This window comes from Excalfactoria chinensis, chromosome 1 (assembly GCF_039878825.1).
Source record: "Excalfactoria chinensis isolate bCotChi1 chromosome 1, bCotChi1.hap2, whole genome shotgun sequence".
Classification (NCBI taxonomy): domain Eukaryota; kingdom Metazoa; phylum Chordata; class Aves; order Galliformes; family Phasianidae; genus Excalfactoria; species Excalfactoria chinensis.
This window is the reverse complement of record NC_092825.1, coordinates 54,443,501-54,458,660: the sequence shown is the minus strand read 5'-3', so window position 1 is coordinate 54,458,660 and position 15,160 is coordinate 54,443,501. Positions and strand designations below refer to the sequence as shown.

The 15,160-nt window shown below is 42.8% G+C and overlaps 1 protein-coding gene across 2 annotated transcripts in view; it reads right to left on the bottom strand.

Annotated features, from left to right (window-relative positions):
• The window catches only part of CREB3L2 (cAMP responsive element binding protein 3 like 2), a 72,829-nt gene that overhangs the window by 25,312 nt on the left and 32,357 nt on the right, over window positions 1–15,160 (bottom strand). For both annotated transcript variants that reach the window (XM_072343307.1, XM_072343315.1), the window contains exon 2: window positions 8,584–8,800. In XM_072343307.1, coding sequence (XP_072199408.1) covers window positions 8,584–8,800 — 217 coding nt within the window. The remainder of the gene's footprint in view (window positions 1–8,583; window positions 8,801–15,160) is intronic.

Below are 15,160 nucleotides of genomic sequence, written 5' to 3'. Positions count from 1 at the left end.
CACATTATGATGGTAGTCCGTAATAAAAATGGAGATCAGAGCTCCTCTAAGCATCACAGCTGATGCAATAATCACTACATACTATTTAGACATAGATGAAAAATACATACAACCAAAAAAGGCCGTGTTTGTGCAGCAACAAAAACACCACCTCAACAGATTCCTAACTTTGTATTTTCAGCTGCCAATTTTTTCTGTGAAGGATCCTGTAACTGGAGGGGGAAGGAAAACAAAATAAAGAAACCCACATGCTTTGCTATGTTTATGGGTTCCGTTTCTATGAAAAACAGTCAAAACTCTCCCACAGAGCTCTCAGGTAGCCACCCGTTGCTGAAGGAAGAAGCCAGGTCTTAGCTTAGCAACTTAGCAACTTTGATGCTGTAGTAACTTGGAGGACAGAACTACTTTTGCCCTCAGGTTTGTCTAAAAGGCTGTTAAGAACCTGTCAAAATACGGAAAGATTAATATGTACTACTTTTACGCACATTTATATATATGTATATAGTTTATATATATACATACATATATGTGCAAATATATATATATTTGATCCTAGTCTCTTAACAACACCATGTGCCACCTTCTGGGATACTCGTATTTCTCTGTTGAGCTGCAATGCCTTACTTCTCCCTTTTTCCATAGAATACAATTGGAAAGCAGGGTAGTAAAAATGAAAAATAAGGCCAGAGGTGTTTACATCATCTGTACAGTTTATTTCACACAGGAAGAGTTTCTAGCTGGCTTTGCTTTCCCCCTTTTCTTTTAAATTTATTTACTTCCATCCAACGTTACACTTCACTTTGCAAAGATGAATTTTTCAATTTCACCCAATATACCAACTCATTTCCTGAGAAAAAGTAAATCATCTCCAGCATTGACTAAATTTCACCCTCGGTGATGGATGTACAGAAAAACAGCTAATGAAATAACTACAAAGATCTCCCCTTGCTCCCTACTTTCAATTCAGCACTGTTCACTACCGAAGAGTTTAACAGAGCTACTTTTTTGCAAACACAGCCATATTGAATCAGTGACTTGCTCTGTACTTTTCAGGAAATGAAATTAGAGATGCACTACACATTCCCACCCACACTCACCCAAGTAGCAAGAATGCAAATGCTCAGCAACAAAAAAAAGTGATTTTGACCTCTTTTTTCCTGCGGTCAAAAGGAAGATGGCATCACTTAGCAAACAGAGTCACATGAAGTATGTACCAATGAACCTTATCTTCAGCACACACACACAAAAAAAAGCATGCCACCATAACTACCATGCCAGATTGTAATCACGCAGAAAACAGATGCACATGCTGAATGTCATTTGAAACAAGCCTGCAGATAAGACACGTGGAAGGTTATCCTTACACATATAAGCACAATGAAGAGGCTGTCTGCATGTCCTCGAAGTTCACTATTCAAGCAATATATAAAATAGCTAGAATGCATTTATGTATGATAAGCAGGGTCTAAGATACTCCGAACCACAGCTGGAACCATGCTTGCAGCACAGGTCTGCACGTGCATTTTGGCCAACGTCTGGCCCTTGTCTGGACCCACTTCAAGGCAGGCTGACTGCTTTCTTGTCCTTCCTGTCTCCTGGCTCACACAGCCCCTCAGCAGACACAATACCCCTTCACAGCACATGAAACACTTGGGCCCCACCTCTTGTCAGTGAAGAGAGAGCCCACAGCCACCCCCACCCCTAGTAACGACACCAGATCCCTTGAAGCAGCCTCGGCAAACGCAACACTGTTTGAGCAGCAAACAGTGGGGTCCTTTTTAAAGCACCAGGAAGGGGGAAAGAAAATAAATAAAGGGGGAAAGATGAGGAGCAGTGATATGCAGTAATCCCAACACGTGTCAGAAGCAGCCTTCCCTTTAACAAAGAAGCAACAGAAACCTGCTCCTCCCCATTCTTATTTATTATTCGTATGGGGAGAACAACGTTATCCTTACCCACATAAGTGGGTTATCCACATAAGTGGTAGTGAGATGCTGAAACAGGGGCAGCAAGCACTCCAATGCCAGTCACCGAATTGCTGTTCTACAGAGGAGCTTTCACCACTCTGTAGATTTGCTTGTACCTCATAACTATTCTGAGAATCAAAACCCACCATAAAAGAAGAGGAATTTAGCCTCCAACCCTGTCAAGGCTCGCTTCTCTCTTTTCCAAGCAAAGAACTCTTTGCTTTGAGATCAGCTTTAACCACATCAGCCTGTGCCTCTTGCCACTATGTCAGTTGATCATCCCCCTGTACTCAACATTGATGAGGCCACACATTGAGCGCTGTGTTCGGTTTTGGGCCTCTCGCTACATGAAAGACATTGAGGCACTGGAATCTGTCCAGAGAAGGGCAACAAAGCTATCTGGAGCACAAGTCTTATGGAGAGAGGCTGAGAGAACTGAGGTTGTTCAGTCTGGAGAAGAGGAGGCTCAGGGGAGACCTTATTGCTCTCTACAATGACCTGAAAGTAGGTTGTGATGAGATAGGGCTTGGCCTCTTCTCCCACATAACAGTGATAGGATGAGAGGGAATGGCCTGAAGTTGCACTAGAAGATGTTTAGGTTGGATACTAGGAAACATTTCTTCTCAGAAAGAGTGGTGCTGTGCTGGCAGAGGCTGCCCAGGGAGGTGGTGGCATTCAAGAACTGTGTGGATGCAGTACTGAAGGACACGGTCAGTGGGCATGGCGGGGAGTGCTGATGGTTGGACTAGATGATCTTAGTGGTCTTTTCCAAACTTAATGATTCTGTAATTCTATGATTTTTTTATTTTTTTATTTTTCCCCTCTAAAAGATTCTGGTGTCTTTTTTGAATGCTATTCATAGAAGTACTATGTTCAGATAAAACAGTACTCTCTCAGCCTTCTGAATTTTTCTTCCCGCATGGATGCTCTGAAGGCATACCCATCCACACAAAGGCAGCAATCAGGCTTTGAGGCATATGGAAAGGACTTAATAGTCCCAATAAACCACTAAGTGAACATGAACTCCCAGTGCAACTGTACAGCTACAAGAGAATGAGATATCTGGTTCCAGAAACAGCAGGACTGGAAGTGGGAAGAGTATTCCCCTAATATTTGTAATTTGTGAAACTGGCTCCTGTGGTTATTTTATGGAGAGTTTAGAAAAGGAACTGCACAAATTCCTTTGTTTAGAAAGGAAATGTAAGAATAGGTCAATGTCCAGAAGATAGCCTAATAGGACAGCACAGAAGTGCTGTTCATTCAAACTGTATCCAAGCAGAACTCAAGAGAGAACTTAATCACAGCCCACAAACACCTGGGGAAAGAGGTTTCTGAGAACAGATGGTTCTCTGCTCCAGCAGGGAAAAGGCCATAAAGAGACCTGATGTGTGGAACTGGAAGCTAAAGAAGGTCTGACTGCAAGCACAGTTGTATGTTAAAACAGTAAGTATAAGTGATCACCAAAATGGCCACCTCTAAATCAGAACTGACCTTTTTCAGATGCACTGATGCAGAAGTTTTAAGGCTTGACTCAGAGTGAGCTAAAGAGATTTCAGACCTCAGACACATTAAAGGTCAGAAACCTTTCCATACCTCAGAACTGCAGATGCCGATAAAGACTGACTGCTACCCTCCCACATAAGAAAGCTCAAATTCAAGTTGCCATTGCCAAATGGCTTCCTCCCTACAAATAATTAAAAAATAAAAAAACAAAAAAAGCATTTTTATGTACTGGCAAAAAATGGTCAGTATGGCATTCACAGCACCTTTTCAAAACACAAGATTATCTTTTTTTCAAAGAAAAATGAACTCAGCAAAGTCAGAGCAGAGAAGTTCAGTGAGATTCAAACAATGGAAGCTGATTTGGTACTGGGAGAAAAATAGACAGAAATAGGACAGTACATATGAATATCACCTGTATCTGTGTATCATATGTATAAATAAAACCTATTGTACATATAATAAATATGGCAAGTTATGCATATATATACATATATATCATGCATGTATATGCATATAAAATGTATGAAGACCAACTTGAGCCTTGAGCCTGCAGGTGCCTCTATGCAAAAAGATCACATATGATTTGGATTACTGCATGCAGACTCTATACATAAAGAAACATTTCCCTGTACAAAGCACGGTGTATGATAAGGACTTGATTTGTCATTGTGGAACTATCTGCACTGGAAAAGTAGAAACAATTTTGTGGATTCCCTTCCCTCCCCTAAACCATGCAGGGAGATGGAGCTGAAGTTTAAAAGGAAACTTAGGCTTTAAAAGTACATTGAAGGAAAATATAACCTCAGCAATAATAATTTTAAAAGCCCAATAACAATACAGATTATATTCTGGGGCCGGCCTGAGTTTTCGTGCAAGCAAACATAAAACAGAAACATTCCATTTCTGCAGCAATCACTGTCAAACCTTTAGCCAAGGCAAGCTGCTTCAAATCCAAGAGCAACTTCAAAGCATTCCTGGGAAGGAAAGCATGAACAGGAGGGCAGGTGAGGACCAAGACAAGCCTCAAAAGCAAAGCCCCTGGGGAACTGGGAAAGGAAGGCACCCAGCCACCTGACCACAATTTCAAGAGAAAAACCATCCAAATGACAAGTTGACTGTCCACCCTCTCACCCCTGTGAGGCTCACCAAGCAAAAAACAAACAAAATCCAAACACGTGCCAACCTTGAGACACTGTCCACTTGCTGCAGTTGATCCCAGAGGATAAAAAGCCCCATGCAGCTTCTGCAGCCTCTGCTATGTAGTTTTTTTTACCTACAGACCTCATGCATCCAAAACAAGGCACAGACGCTGTTCCAAGAAGTTTGCGCCTACAACACACAAGGCAAGGGGCGAGAGGGAGGGGATGGACCGTACGCTTACAACTCAGGTCACAGGGATGCAGCCTCCTTTCTTATGGCAATACATGGATCCCTTCCCAGGCCAGGATCCTTATTCTCCAGCTCCAGCAAACACAAGTGTACAGTCAGCCAGCTGTAAGCAAGCAGCCCAAACCTATAAACCTTTCTCAGATATCTCTAGTCTTAAAAGTTTATGCAAAATTGAATATAATAATAGATTCTTGGGAAGGAAAAAAAGAAATACATACCAGACATCTTGCACACATCTGCTTTAAAGTGGTTATACTTGTCAGTGCATTCATAAAGTGAAGATTTAGGGACTGATGCTTTCAGAGTGCACGTTAGGAATAACCTGAAAGTGTTCAGAAAATATCTTCCACATAAAGCCATGGAAATAATCTAAATACAGTGAAACTGGAATAAATAACTTAGAAAAAAACTGGCATTGGGATCCTGATCTTATGGATGTTCACATTCACTTTCACTTTCACTTTGTAGTTAATAGGACTTCTCAAAAGAGATCTGAACCCAGATCTGACATACTTGCCTGGCTTTACACTTCCAGCACTGTTGTTGTTGCTGTTTTTAAACTCTTTAAGCAAGATTTCCCAGCAGGACACTGCTCCAGCCACCCCAAGGTGCTGCTCCCACAGGAGCTCCCAGCCTTGGCTGGGCTGTGAACATACAGCCACCATTGCTATCTGCAATGCACCCATCGCCATGGAAACAAACTTCATATTTGAAGACTATTTTTAAAGTCAGGCAGGCAAGGACACCCTTTTGGACACTAGATCCATGTGGAACAAAAGCAATCCAACCACCCATCACCCTCCGTGGGGGCATCTTCTTCCAGTGAAGCCCCATCCCACCCTAAGGCTAGACCAGTATGGTGCTCTGCAGTCACTTGCAGCTCTCAGGTGGTACCCAAGGGCTGAGCAGCAGATTGGCCTCATATAATTAAAATGCACTGAGTTAGAAGAGACACACTGTGAGCCAGCTGGCATCTAAATATACCCAAGCACATTGCACTTAAGAAGCTACCTTTGTGGAAAGGAGCTAGCAGCTCCAGGTCATGTTAACAGAACGCCTACTGGAATGACAACTTCAGTGAGGACCATAACTGGTGCCTTTTTCAAGTACATATTACCTAGTCAGACAGGCTAAAGGGTCTAGCCCTAGAACACCTTCTCCTTCCTCCTGCAGTTCTCTCTTGTCCTCTTTGTCCATAAACTCGCACTGACAAGAAGGGTTAGCACTGTTGCACACTCTGGGGAACAAGCCACCAATGCTCACTGCTAGGACAATCACAAAAGGTCTAAAAAGAGACCTGTAAGAAGGAATACCACATTCTTGACTTCAACAACAACAAGAGTTCAGCAGTCTGCCCAGTAGGGTAGTTATTTGGAAAAGGTGACTTTTTTTGTCTATTCTTTACACTAGCCCCTTTGCAAAGGGAACTGGAGTTCACCAGCATTGCCAAGAGCACTGTCTTCCTTCACCATCTACCAATGCAGACGGTCTCAATCTTCAGCACTGAGTCCTGCAGTACTTCCACCTGCAAAATCTCCCCCTCTCACAGAGTCAAGAGAGGTTGTTAGAGTGATTCCAGGGTAAAGATTAAATAAAATCCCAAACACCAGGAACAACTCCCCCACCTCCTCCTCCTCTCTTACGAAACACTGCAGAATGAGCAGAAGATGAAATGCTTTCCATTCATTTTCTATTTTTAAACGCACTTGTTAACATTTCTTGGCTTTTTAAAATATCATTTGACCAGAGCTCTACTAATTACCCAGTAGTCTCAGCAGTATGAATTTCTTAAGGATTTTTCCCCAAAGGAGACTCCCCTCACTTTTAGCCTAGTTTGGAGCTTCTCTCTATTAACTTCTAGGGAAGTTTGCTTCATAAAGTTTCTTGTGCTTGTTCTCTTGCCACAGTAAAAGTATCCATCATCTCCTCTGCACATTAGTTTAAAGATATTCACATAAAACAGTTTGGAAATATAGAAAGGCAATGCTTTACGTAGATGATGTTTCCAAATGATCTCTAAAAACCTTGTCACTTCACAAAGCCTTCTCTCAGGTTTTATGTATCATCCTTAGTGAAAGGCAGCTAAATTTGTGAAATCTCTAAGAGGCCACACCTTGTTTAAAGAGAGGACTTTAGACTACAACATTGCCGGTATATGAAAACTGATGTCTTGGTGTATCTTCTTAACCAACTTAGCTTGTTAATGCTTAGACCTAAGTACTAATCTTTTCCTTTTACTACAAAGTGGTTTAGTACTCTACTGCATTTCACCATGAAGCTAATGATGAACAAACAAACATTATTAGGAGTGAAAGTCTGTCTAGGAGTTGCCAGTTATTCATGGCCTTGCTCCTCCACTAGCTTTGAACTCCCCTTCTTGCTAGTAGGCATTTACACACCAGAACAAGCAGGTTGGATCCTGTCCTCCCACCACTCCTGCATTTCTCTTTTTCTCTCCAGATGTTTATAACTGCTGAATTAAACATAGCTGCTAAAAAAAATGTTGGTGGTGTTCCTTGTATCCTGTGCACCATTTCTCACTTCTTTTCTTAGAAGTAAATGATAATAATAATAATAAAAAGGGAAACAGGACTTCACAAGACAAGTTTAAAGAACAACACGCATGAAGTTTCATTCCTATACATGTATTTAAAAAATACAAATAAAAGGAGCTGATTTTCATTTTGGGATACTAGAAAGTTCCTCTACTGAAAATAACTATGGTTTAAAGAGGTTTTTTTTTTGTTTGCTCTCTTTTTAATAAACCTGAAGTGATGTAGGTTGGAAGGCATCTCTAGAGATCAGCCTCTTACTCAAAGCACAGGCAGCTCAGGTTAAGATTGCTCAGGGCCTTTTCTTCTTCAGCTTTGAATACCTCCAGAGACGATGACATCATGGCCCCTGGCACTTGTTCTAGTGTTTGACACGCTCATAGTGTAAAAGGTTTTATTAACATCCAAGTGGAATTTCCCTTCCTGCAACCTGTATCATTAGTTGCGCTATCGCTGTGCATCTCTGAGAGGAGTCCAGATCTACCTCCTCTGCGTCTGTGCATCAGAGAGCTGCAGACCACAATAAGACCACCCCTCTGCCTCTTCTCCTGAAGACTGAAACTCCATCACAACCTTTCCTTACACAGGTGGCGCAGTGGTAGAATTGCTGCTTGCAACACCGGAGGCCCGGGTTCGAATCCCCCCTGTGGTGCAAGGGGTAGAAGTGCTGCTTCGCTACACAGAAGGCTCGAATCCCAGGAGTTGGACTTGATGATCTCTAAGGTCCCTTCCAACCCGCACGATACTGTGATACTGTGATACTTTGCACAGGACCCAAACATCAGGGTGGTCTTCATTTGACTCATTTGGTTTATCAGTCTCCGTTCATCAGCAACCTAAGATTCAGATACATGGAAACAAGTGTATTTCTGAACCTTCTCTCGTTTCTTTTGGAGGAATGCTTAGTTTTAATGCAATACAGTGCAAAGTTAATAATTTCTGCTGAGCATGATTTCCCTCTCTATGGACCAATTCTTGATTCACAATGACTGCAGACTAAAATCAAACAAATCCAATCTGTAACTTCATTGTAGGTATATCAATTAGCACAAAAGATTCACATGCACCTTTAGTGCACCACTACTCCACCAGGAACATTCCATTACTCCATCATCGTGGCAAGCAAAGAAAGACAAGCAGATAAACACTGATTCTGTACACAGCAGTATTACCTTCATTAAAGTTGTCATCAGTCGAGATGTGGGTCAGTGGCGACTGAGGCCGGGAATCCCCACACAAGGAGTAGCTGTGCTCTGCCTGGATGAGTGGCGCTGGGGATGCTGGAGACAGTTCCACCTCCATCACTTCATTCTTCTCAGACAAGAAGGGATCGTTCAAGAGCTGGCCTAAGACATCTGGTGAGAACTCATCCAGGAACTCTGTGAAGTGCTGTGAAGATATAAAGGGAAAAAGTCTGTCTCCTTGCCTGTCATGCCAACAGGACAGTACTGAGCAGAACAGTCCCAGTATCTGCAGCAGGCACCCGTGTCAGTCAGCAGCAGGAGCTACCAGCCGTGCTCCAGTCAAAACAGAAGAATTTATTATTAACTCACAGTGAAAACAGAAAATAGAAGGACAGCAGCCATGCCCTGAGGCAGCCTCCTTTCTTTCCCTAGAGGTACTCCCTACACACCCTGCAGGATTTATTGTTACCATGTGCCATGTGTGAAACAGAACACATGGGTGGTCACTGAAGCACAGAGAAAGGAAACAACTCAGACTCACATTGTCTGCCACCACATATGACAATTCTGGTTGCACAGAACATACACCACACTCCAGCAAAAAGAGTCCACATGTCCCCAGGCAATTCATTTGCTATACAGTGGAATTCTTGGGTAATTTATACATCTAATCCAGACACAGCATTCCAGCCACATTCAGCTTCTAGGCCCTACAGCTGGAACTCCTGGCAGCCACTGCTGATTAGCACTTTACCTATTACACTAGCAATGCATTCCATGACTGCACACACTAGAATAACTTTGCGCTTGGTTCTTATTCAAAACAAGCATGAACCAAATCTCCCAATTACTTCCTAGAGACCCCAGTGCAGTTCCCAGCAATATCCAAAGACTCTGCAGCTCTTCTTGCTTTCAAGTATCAGAAGACTACAGAAGAAACTGTACTGCAAGAAACCATTCCTCCTTGTTTTACACACAGAGAAATCTATTTTGGTACAAAAATATTTGTGCAATGAATCGTAACAAGCTTTTCTAAACAATCGGGCATTATCTACCATCTCATATAGGAGTCTTTGTCAACTGGGGCCTAGTCCTACAAAAGTCTAAGTCTGCTAGATTTGCTCTGTTTTTGCAAGCAGCATTCATCTTGGCCCTTTGTCTTGCTCTCTCCTGCAGAAACAAACACTGAAATTCATGATCTGGTTCCTGTAGGTTAAAATAAGAATCAAACTAGTCCATACTGTATGATTCCACAAGAGAAGCAGTGTGCTTACACTCCTAGCATGCCCTTTACACCACAGCAGCACTTGTGGTCTCAAAGCCTGGTGCTAGAGTACGCCGAGCTCAGGTGGTTCTCATAGAGCCCACCAAGCAGCCAACAAGACTTCCAAATATTCACCGGTACTAACTGGGACTTCTTCCAAAATTCATAAGCCTTCAGTCAATTCTGACAGGCACTAAAGAAAATATTTACTAAACATAAGGCAGAAAACGGAGGAACACAGTTAACTATTAACTAGTTAAGGGCAACAAGGCTTGTGAAGGGCTTGGAAAATTAACCCTATGAGGAGAGGCTAAGGAAGCTGGGACTGTTTAATCTGGGGAATAGGAGGCTGAGGGGAGACCTTATCGCCCTCTTCCAGTACCTGAAAGGTGCTTACAGTGAGAGTGGGGCAAGTCTCTTCTCACTAGTGACAATTGACAGGAGGAAGGGAAATGGCCTCAAGTTGCGCCAAGGTAAGTTTAGGTTGGATGTTGAGAAACACTTTCTTTACAGAAAGGGTAGTTAAGCACTGGAATAGGCTCCCCAGGGAGGTGGTTGAATCACTGTCCCTGGATGTGTTTAAGAGCCAGTTGGATGTGGTGCTCAAGGATATGATTTAGCAGAAGGTTGTTAGAGTTAGGGTACTATGGTTAGGCTGCGGTTGGACTTGATGATCTTCAAGGTCTTTTCCAACCTGGGTAATTCTATGATTCTATGCTCAAACAGCAGGCTAGCTAAATTAAAGCCTTTACAAATGGCAAAATGGATTTGTAGTTTCATATTAACTTGCTGTGAACAATAAAACTAAACTAACTCTGAAATGACTCAGCAAGGGGGTCATGACCACCTTAGAAAACCTTGTTTAGTTTCAGTACACAAGGACTCAGTAGCTATCACAACTAGAGCTGCTTCCCATCTGCTAAATGTATAAACTACACTTCCTTATTAACATAAGCTACAACATGACTGCTTCAGTATTTGTACACTGGTTTCAAGACACAGCTGAAGACAAAATGACCGTGAGCTACTTGTCTATCTTTAGTAAATTCACAGAAAGATTTCTGCATAATACGGAAGAAATTTGTATCAATTGCTATGGAGATTACTTTAAGCAAATGGAAGAAGTAAAGTTTACTTTTCTGTCGAATGGGGAATTTTCCTAAAACCGCTTCAGGAAAAAGCAGCAAAGGAAATAAACATACAACTTCCCAAAGCCAGACAGAAAGAGGGTTTTGGGGAGGGAAGGGAGTCCAACTTGTTCCTCAACATCCGTGCTTTCTGTTTTACTGCTGCATCCACAAAGCTGACAAGCAGCAAGCTGCATGGAAGAAATGGACGTGCTTTTAGAACAGAACCTTCTGACAGCAAGTAAATGCTCTATCTATTCTTAAAATAGTTCTCTAACTTTTTTGTTGTGTTTTCATCTTACTTTTGAAGTCTGCGACATAACTTTGAACACAGAAGTCCTAAAGGAACATGGCAGGCCAGATCACACAGCTGCTGGACTCCACTAAGAGATACAGCTTTAGGGTCTGACTTCTCAATGATTAGAAAAATACTGTTCAAGATACAGGAATATTTTGCATGTTACACACCTCTCTACCACAGTGAAAACATGAAGCTTGCTTTTTATTTTTTCCCTTTAGGAAGCAGCAGACTCAGTGAAAGCAACTCCATTTGATTCAAGGTTTCAAAAAGGCATTTGAGCAGCAGCTACAGCTTTCAGGGAGCAGTGAGACATCAGCCTCCTCACAGTTCCCACCTACACTTAAACTGCTCCTCTCTGCCTTCTCAAGACACATCCTCCACCCCTCCCACCATTTCCGCACACACCGCAGTGGCCAGCAGCCACTTCCAGAGCAGAACATCCACAGAAGAGCCCTCCATGCTGATACTGCAGCAATCACCTCTGCACTCCAGAGGAAGAAAGGGCAAATTAGGGAGGAAGCTGAGAAGACTAACAGAAACTCAATATCTATTTAGTTGAAAAAGAAAGGAATTCTTTGTCTGTGGCTTTCAGTTTTGGCATCTTTCCCCAACAGTTTATCTTTAAAAAGAAAAAAAAGAAAAAAAGAGTATTTGCATCAAAAATGTGTTTGTTTTGTTGTTGTTGTTGGCAGTGGCTTTATTTTTAATAATACAGCTCTGTTGCAGCCCCTGGCTGCTCCCCTGTTGGTGCTGCACAGGCTGCCCAGGGAGGTGGTGGTCACCATCCCTGGATGTGTTCAAGAACTGTGTGGCTGTGGCATTGAGGGACGTGATCTAGACCATCATAGGCCTGGGTTGATGGTTGGACTAGATGACCTTATTGGTCTTCGCAACCTTAATGATTCTATGATTCTATACCCTCACACCCCACTGCCAGTGACAGCACTAGTTACAGACATGTCTGTAAAAGGGCTGTTCTTCAATTAATAAACTGTTCACTCTACATAGCAAAAAAAAAAAAAAAAAAATCTCTGTAAAAAACCATTAGGACAGATACAACCTTCCCTTCCCCTTCTCCCAGAACACTTTACAAACAAGCAATACACCAGGGCTCATGTTCGCATGGGGAAAGCTGCAGCTCTATGGAGTTTCACTGCCAATCTGTTGGGACATTTGCTCCCGCTTATAAGCCAGGTGCTTTAGGGGAACACAAAACACCTACAGATATCATCGCCATGGTAAGCAAACAGAGGAGGGCTCCTGCATCCGGGTGTGCGATGGATTTTGGATGGCTTTTAGCAAGTCATATTTGGCCGCAGCCCAAGTGAGCCACAGGCTGCAGCTCTCACAGCATCTGACTGTTCATGCCAGACAAAGCCCCTTTTCTCCAGCTCTGCCTACGGGAAAAGTTTTTTTTCTTCTCTGCTCAAATGGACAGCTCTGAAGTGAAACAGACTCAGGTTTGGTTCCTTCCGTGGGAGTGCTGACTTCTCCAGCTTGAAGTCACACCGGCAAGTGCCAGTTATCTCAAGATGTCAAATCACCCGGACTAAGATTGAAACAGAAAACTGGCTTTCAAAGGACTCACTAAAAAAAGGGATGAAGTTGAGAGCCCTAAATGATACTCCATAATTACAATGTTACACAAGTGGCATGCTTTGCTGAGCCTGTAAAACACACAACACCCACTAGGAGGCCTCCGCACTTCCTGCACGGTAAAACCAAAGCCCACCTTTCAGGAATCTCAGAGCATGCTGGCCTATATGCACCCTGCCAGAGTGCACCCCAGGCATGAATCTGTCCTCATCTCTGGTTTCCCCTCTCACTGTAAGTTAACAAGAAGAAGAAAGAATTGTTTTTTCACTAGCTGTCTTGTGGTTTGTATAAATCAAAGGTACATAGGAGACAGAATACAGAAAGAACCATTTCTAGTTAATAGCATCAGACATCAGGAAGAGAGGCTACATGGAGATACCATCTCCTTTTCAAGCAACCAAACACACATTTCATGGGCATCTGCTTATATGGTATCCAAAGAGGCCTGAATAGGATCCACAGCTGCTAACACAAGGAATCAAACTCTGGGGCACCCAGGCAAAGTGCCAGTCATTAAGGATGGCACATACATGCTTTTCACTCTCAGCAGGCTCAGCTCTAAACTTGGTTATAATGCAAGAGACATAAAATGCATCACACTTCTGCTTAAGCGTGCAAGTGCAGCCTCTACCCATTAGGAGGAAGTTCTTTAGTCAGACAGTGGTGAGGCTGTGGTGAGGCTGTGGTGTTCAAGGCTAGGTTGGATGGGACCCTGGGCAGCCTGAGCTGGTGGGTGGCAGCTCTGCCCATGGCAGGGGGTTGAAACTGGGTGGGCTTTAGGGTCCTTTCCAACCCAAACCATTCTGGTATTCTATGATAAGGACTTGAAGCAGAAATCTGCCTTTTGCAGCTAAAGAACCATGCCCAGACACTGCTCATGGGAATGCACGCTCAGTCCTACCAGTGATGATAATGCAACAGAGAAGTCCATGAATTCCTGCACACCCAAACCCAAGGACACATACTGAAAAGCTCCCTCAGCTTCCAAACGACCAAGAGAACTGTTCTCAGAACTCACTGGCACTAGTGCATCAGTTCATTGTCACACAGATTCAGGCAAAAACTCTGCAAGTTTTCAGGTACATCACATCCCTCCACTTCTGGCAGTTTTTACATTTGCAACAGGGAAGCTGGCCAACTCTCATTCTTCTCCAAACTCAGCCACAGATTGAATCATGTGGTACACAACCATGTCAGCTTTGAGGAGGGCTAATGATGGAACTCCCAAGAGCCTCACCTCCACAATTCATTCCCACTTGCCTTTCAGGATACAGAAGTGCTCATCTACTGGCATAGGATGCTTTGATACATCAGTGGTTTGAGACACAGATCCAAGCTTCTGCTCCAATGCTCTTACAAGGATGAGAAATGAAGGACAACCTGGCAGAAGCCCAGTATTTTTCCAGAATAGTGATTCCAAAGATAGGAGCTGAAAGAGAGACAAGATCAACCTTCCCTAGCATCCCCACAGGGAAACTGAGTGGAAAAGCAGATATCTTTACCATATACAACTTGATACCAGGGTGCTTAGCTTTTGTATATGTTAATTTGAGGGAGAAGAAAGAGGAAAAAGAGAAAGCAACTACATTTGTCAGTGCATATTTGGAAAAAAAAACAACACATGAACTGTATGAACTCTCAGTTGCCAGGAGACCTCCAGAACAGGCCATAGTCAGTATTAATGAGCATGCAACTGCAGGCACATCTAACTGCTTACTCTTAAATGAGACACAGAGATTCTCCCTCCTAGCCTGACTGAGGAGCAGAACAGCTGGAAGAGCTTTCTGATGACAGGAAAAACGTGTTGCATACAGCAAACAGAAGAGACCAGGGAGACTGAGGAATGTAAACAGTCCCCCAGGTCACACCTAAAACACACTGATAAAAGTGGAGCCTGGCACTACCCTGGCTTATGCACCTGGTGTGGACAAACAGAGGGGACCTCACATCTCTAGGCATGCATCTTCTACACTGTAAAAAAATCAAAATCAAGGCACAGAGGAATAATTTGTCAATTACTTTACTACATGTTTTTTTGTTTTTTTTCAACTGTCTGGTTATTAATTACACCAAAATTGCCTCATTTGTAGGAGAACATGAAGGATAATGTGAAACTGATATTTGAAAACAGCACTGAGATCCACCATAACAGCAGATATGATCATTTGGAGTCTCACACCAGCAATTACTCACTTTAATCACCCCCCAGAATTGGATGGATTAAAAAATCCACTAAGTGAATAACATTCAGGTTGTGTCATCAAGAAAACAAATGCC